Source organism: Capricornis sumatraensis, chromosome 6, assembly GCF_032405125.1.
Source record: "Capricornis sumatraensis isolate serow.1 chromosome 6, serow.2, whole genome shotgun sequence".
Taxonomy (NCBI): Eukaryota; Metazoa; Chordata; class Mammalia; order Artiodactyla; family Bovidae; genus Capricornis; species Capricornis sumatraensis.
Window position 1 is genome coordinate 18,880,628 of NC_091074.1, and position 6,000 is coordinate 18,886,627.

General features: G+C 43.0%; 1 protein-coding gene across 1 annotated transcript in view; it reads left to right on the forward strand.

Annotated features, from left to right (window-relative positions):
* The window catches only part of NUGGC (nuclear GTPase, germinal center associated), a 41,405-nt gene extending 38,255 nt beyond the window's left edge, over positions 1-3,150 (forward strand). The window contains exons 17-18 of the mRNA XM_068974650.1: positions 1,713-1,803; positions 2,977-3,150. Of these exons, the coding sequence (XP_068830751.1) occupies positions 1,713-1,803; positions 2,977-3,116 (231 nt within the window). The 3' untranslated portion in view covers positions 3,117-3,150. The remainder of the gene's footprint in view (positions 1-1,712; positions 1,804-2,976) is intronic.
* The last annotated feature ends 2,850 nt before the right edge of the window (positions 3,151-6,000 follow it).

The following is a 6,000-nucleotide window of genomic DNA, read 5'->3' on the forward strand; positions in this document are numbered from 1 at the left end:
GAAAACTGAGGCAGACAGAGGTGTATCAACAGGTCACGGAGCTAGCAAGTTACAAGAGTGGGAATTTGGGACCAGGTAACCTAGCTCTAGGAATAGTATTATCTCAAGACACACTTAAAAATATATTTGACTGCACTCAGTCTTAGTTGCAAGATTTAGTTCCCTGACCAGGTATTGAACCCAGGCCCCTTGCATTGGGAGCATGGAGTCTTAGCCACTGGACCACCAGGGAAGTCCCCAGATCTTTTTTTAATGAGGGACAATGTCTTGTCTACATAAAATACCTATAGATAAATGCCAACCAACTATTACAGATCTGTTCATTACAGTACCTGGCATATATTTTGGTGAGATTCTCTCTATCTCAGAAGAAAGTTTCTGACAGTTTCCTCGAAACTAAGTGTTCTGTCAAGTACACTTGGACCCATCCAGTCCCAGTCCTGGGTCTCATAGTTTGTCAGCCTCCTCTGCAAGTAATATAAATTCTTTGCTTTAGTCCAAGCTACTGCTAGCCCCTCCCTGGCCAATAGCATTTCCAAATTCATCAGCCTCAGGCCAGGCTTAGCTGACCTCTCCCAACCTCCCAAGGACCCAGCTCCTTGCTATTTCCATCCACCTCTGGACCAACCTACTTCCTGAAACATCTCCAACCTCTTGTGCACAATCTCCTCTCCTCCCATCACTACAGTTTTGGAAAATCCCTTTCTCCACGACACGAGGCATGTTATTTCTCTTGGATTGGGCTAAGAGGTATCTCATTTACCAGTAGCAGTTTAGTTTCCATCATCGCACATATTACCACTGCCTATAAATACCTGCAGAAAATTTGCCAAATTCTACAGCTGCCAATCCCCACTGAGTACATAAAAACTGGCCCTTAAGGTGCCCAAGAAAACAATTGCACTGAAAAATGATTAGCACGTTGATCATGTACAAATGTATCTTAAATGACAGACATGCAAGAAGGTGCCACTGGGCAAGACCACGGAGGGTTCCCATTCTCTGATCTCACAGACAATGCAGCTAAGGCTAAGGGCCGAAGTTACTAGCACAAGGTTCACAGATGCAGCTGAGATTAGAACTTAGTCCAATGCATTGGTGAAAAGATCATGTCTTGGAGTCAGGAGGTGAAGGTTCAGAACTAGGCTCTGTCAGCATATTGGAGAGTTGAGTGTTTTTCAAAGGGTGGCAACAGATGGTTGGAAGAGGGAAATGGTTTTAGCTGATAAAAGGACTGAGAATAGCAAGGAGACATATCTCAGGCAGTTGGAAAGTTATCTATATATTAATGGTGTGTTATGAAAAGCAGGAGGTCAACAAACATTTAGGCAGTGACTAAACTAACGGTGGGACAAGAGGATGCCGATCAGTGCTTTGCCTCTTTTTCTGCTTGTGTGGTATCTGTTCTCTTCCTCCGCACCCCCACGCCACCTCCCTGCATCCTCACTACTCCTGATTCGGTCCTTCAGCATCAGAGTACAGTCACCTAGGAAAGGAGCTATGAAGGCAGGTGGGACCCCTCAGAAATGTTGTCCTGATGACTTGAGTCTCCCAGGGTATCCTCAAGGGGTCCACCCTTGGACTTGACTTTGGTTTCGGCAACCCTGGTCCCTACACTCTCTGGTTGGGGACTGGGGTGGGGTCCCTTTCATAAGATTCCTTCCCCTTTAGACTGCACCATCCTAACAGAATGACTGTCCTTTGTCGTGTAGAATGGAATCACGGAGAAGGTGAAGGGCAGCATTGCTACCATGCTGACCCTGGCTTTGTCCCCAGGGGATGGGCTCTACAAGGAGCTTGCAGGTAAATACATACAACCTTTGTGTACTCGGGAGCAAGACAAACGGTCTCAGGATTCTGATTCCCTTCTTGGTCACAGTCTTGGCTCCCATCACTGGCCAGCTCAGGGTGGGGGAGTCTGAGTTATGCTATGGGGCATAGTGGTGCAAAGGGGATTGGAGAGACTTTCGGATCAATGCCAGAGCCAACCCCAAGGTCAGCCTGAACTGTCCCTTCACAGGGATTGTGTGTGTCAGGGTTCTCCAGACAAACAGGACAACAGGATGTGTATGTCTCCCACACACACAGACATACGTAAGGAGATTCATTTTAAGGAACTGGTTCATGCAACTGTGAAAGGTTCATGAGTCCATGTGATATGGCAGGCCAGCAGGCTGGAGACTCAGGAAAGACTTGCAGTTCAAGTCCAAGAGCAGTCTCCCAGAGAACCAGGAAGAGCCATTGTTACAGATGAAGTCTAAAAGCAGTCTTCTGGAGAATTCCCTCTTGCTCAGGGAAAGAGCAGCCTTTTGTTCTAGTCAGACCTTCAGCTGATTAGATGAGGCCCATCTACATTGCAGAGGGCAATCTGGTTTCCTCAGAGTCCACTGATTTAAATGTAAATCTCATCCAAAAATACACTCACAAAAACATCCAGAATAGTGTTTGACCAACTATCTGGGCATCATAACTCAGACAGGTGGAGACATAAAATTCACCATTACAAGGATATCATCTGATCGTAGACCATAGGCTAAAAACCCAAGATGCCAAAACAGAGCAAATTCACTAGAATTTAGAATGTGGACAGCTGGGAGGACAGGGAGTGCAGTAGGAGAGAGATGCCTGGAAAAGACTGGGGGAGGTCTGGCATGGGGTGTGCTTTGTATCTCCTTCCACTGAGCACTTGTGAAGCCTTAGTAAAGACCCAGGGATTTCTCAGACTTCTTCTATGGGCAGGTTTGTGTTTATTTTGAAGGTGCCCACTATGATCAGATAAGCGTTAAGGTAAGAGCAACAATGCCTAGTTTGATCAAGTTGTTTATAAAACACATTGATTGGACCATCTAATCTCTAAGCTCCATTCCTGAGCTCCTATTCTGGGACAGTTGACCCAAGTCAGAAGAGGATTCTCAGGGGATCTGTTTCCCGGGGACACTTCTGAAAAGGACACTAACTCCTGATGCTCTTCTGTAGATGTCAAAAGTGAATACAAGGAGATGGAGAAGCTGCACAGAAGCCTGAGAGAGGTTGCTGAGAATGCAGTGCTGCGGAGGGGCATGCAAGACTTCCTTCTGAGAATGTCCCCCAGCAAAGCTGGCCCCCCCAAAACATAAGATTTAATTCTTGGGGCTTAGCCCCAAAGGGATGGAATACCAGCCTAGAGACAATCAGATTTACTTGTGTTGGTTAAAAGCTAATAAAGAACATCTCCCCACTTTGGGAACTTTATAGGCGATTGAAAATCCATATATGGTTACTTTTGGCAGAAGACGAGTACAGAACACATCATTTCATTTTTATTCTATTGCCAATGAAACCCTCAGGAAGTTCTAAAGTGTTAGGGATGAGAAACTTGTGCCTCACCGAAGAAAAATACCTGAAGAGTGAAAAACTTATATGTGGAATCTAAAACATGAAACAAATGCACTTGTTTACAAAACAGAAGGAGACTCACAGACATCAAAAACAAACTTCATCAAAAACAAACTTATGGTTACCAAAGAGGAAATGGCATAAAGAGGGAGAAATTAGGAGTTTGAGAGTAGCAGATACAAAATACTATATGTAAAACAGATAAACAGTAAGGTCCTACTGTATGGCACAGGGAACTATATTCAACATCCTGTAGTAAACCATAATGGAAGAGAATATGAAAAAGAATGTAACATATATGCGTGTGCATATATATATATGTTTATGTATACATATATACGTATACAATATACATATGTGTGTGTATATATATGTACATATGTATCTGATTCAGTTTGCTATACTACAGAAACTATCACAACACTGTGAATCAACTATACTTCAATAATAATAATTTTTTAAAAAGACTCTTTAGTTTGGTCCTTAGTCTGACCCATGGACTCCATCACAAGTTCTAAGTCACAGCTGACCCATCTGCTCAGGAAATGGGACACTGGCTAAAATTAAGCAGAACGCTACCGTCAGAAACATCACAACTGGGGTTCAGGGTAGCCCTCGATTCTGGAGGAGACAAGGGGAAAAGGTATGTTGCTCAGAAGACTGGAAGGTGGGCAGGGAAAAGTAGTTTTTGAACACAGCTTTAAGTGTTGCACAGTATTCTGATGTATAGATGTATTTTATTTTTGCATAGTCACTAAGTCCTGTCCAGCTCTTTGTGACCCCCGTGGACTGTAGCCCACCAGGCTCCTCTATCCATGGGATTTCCCAGGCAAGAGTGCTGCAGTGGGTTTCCATTTCCTTCTCCAGGAGATCTTGCCAACACAGGGATTAAATGCATGTATCCTGTGTCTCCTGCATTGGCAGACAGATTCTTTACCTGGGAAGCCCATACTACCATTTATCTTACCATATTCTATTGCTGGACATTTAGATGGTGCTGTTTTTCTCCACTGTAAATAATATTGTAGAGAATATTCTTATACAGATATCTCTGTCTCTCTGATTTTTTAAAGAGATAGACAACCTTATGCTGCTGCTGCTAAGTTGCTTCAGTCATGTCCAACTCTGTGCGAACCCATAGACGGCAGCCCACCAGGCTCCCCCGTCTCTGGGATTCTCCAGGCAAGAACACTGGAGTGGGTTGCCATTTCCTTCTCCAATGCATGAAAGTGAAAAGCGAAAGTGAAGTCGCTCAGTTGTGTCTAACTCTTCTCGACCCCATGGACTGGAGCCTACCAGGCTCCTCCGTCCATGGGATTTTCCAGGCAAGAGTACTGGAGTGGGGTGCCATTGCCTTCTCCGAGACAACCTTATAGGTGATTTCAAATGCAATTTTAAAATTTAGAATTCCTGTGTATACACAGTATTCTAAAAGTCAGAATGAAAGGAAAGTATTCCAACTTGTTTATGAAGCAAATTTTAACCATGATACTTAGAACAGTAATTATAAGAAAGAAAAACTAGTAAGAATTCTGAATTATGTCTCAGTTCAGTTGCTTAGTTGCGTCTGACTCTTTGCAACCCCATGGACTGCAGCATGGCAGGCTTCCTTGTCCATCACCAACCCCCAGAGCTTGCTCAGACTCATGTCCATTGAGTCGGTGATGCCATCCAACCATCTCATCCTCTGTTGTCCCCTTCTTCTTCTGCCCTCAGTCTTTCCCAGCATCAGGGTCTTTTCCTATGAGTCAGTTCTTCACGTCACGTAGCCAAAATATTACAGCTTCAGCTTCAGCATCAATCCTTCCAATTGAATATTCAGAACTGATCTCCTTTAGGATGGACTGGTTTGATCTCCTTGCAATCCAAGAGACTCTCAAGAGTCTTGTCCAACACCAAAGTTCAAAAGCATCAGTTCTTCGGCGCTCAGCTTTCTTTATAGTTCAACTCTCACATCCATATTATGTCTAGGTATCCAGTTATATCTAGATACCCAAAATTTAAGCAACCTCAAATAAAAAATATATGCGTTTTCTACTGTGTAACTGATTAGTTATAGAATCGAGGCGTCCCAATTCCAAAATTTTTATCTTCAGGATAAATTTTTTAAGAATTCCATTATAGGATCTGAGTAAAAGAGCACTTTAAAGTCTTAACTGTTCCAGAAAACCTGTCTGCTTACTAGCAGGAATGAGATTCACTGTGTTACCATTTTTTCAATACCATTTTAAAAAAATAAAAAATGGACACTCTTGTTTTGTTCAGTGGGTTCACGGGATCAGATTTTTAATATTCCCATCTTGTACTGTATGGGTTGTTACTGACACTGAAACCCTTTTTTGTGTTTATTGAAGTTTCTCCCACTTGAATTGTCCTTTCATAATCTTTTGTTTTGGCGTGGCTATCACTTTCTCTTTCTCATTTTCCTTTTTACTTTGAAAGAACTTCAAACTCTGAAAAGTTGCAACAGTACAAAGAACTCCCATCAACCCTGTAAGAATATGCCAACATTTTACCACGCTGGCTTTATCATTCTTCAGTGGGTATGTGTGTGTGCTTGTGCACACCCTTCTCAACTATTCCAAAGGAGCTGCATATGTCTATGCCCCTTCACCCCATAATATT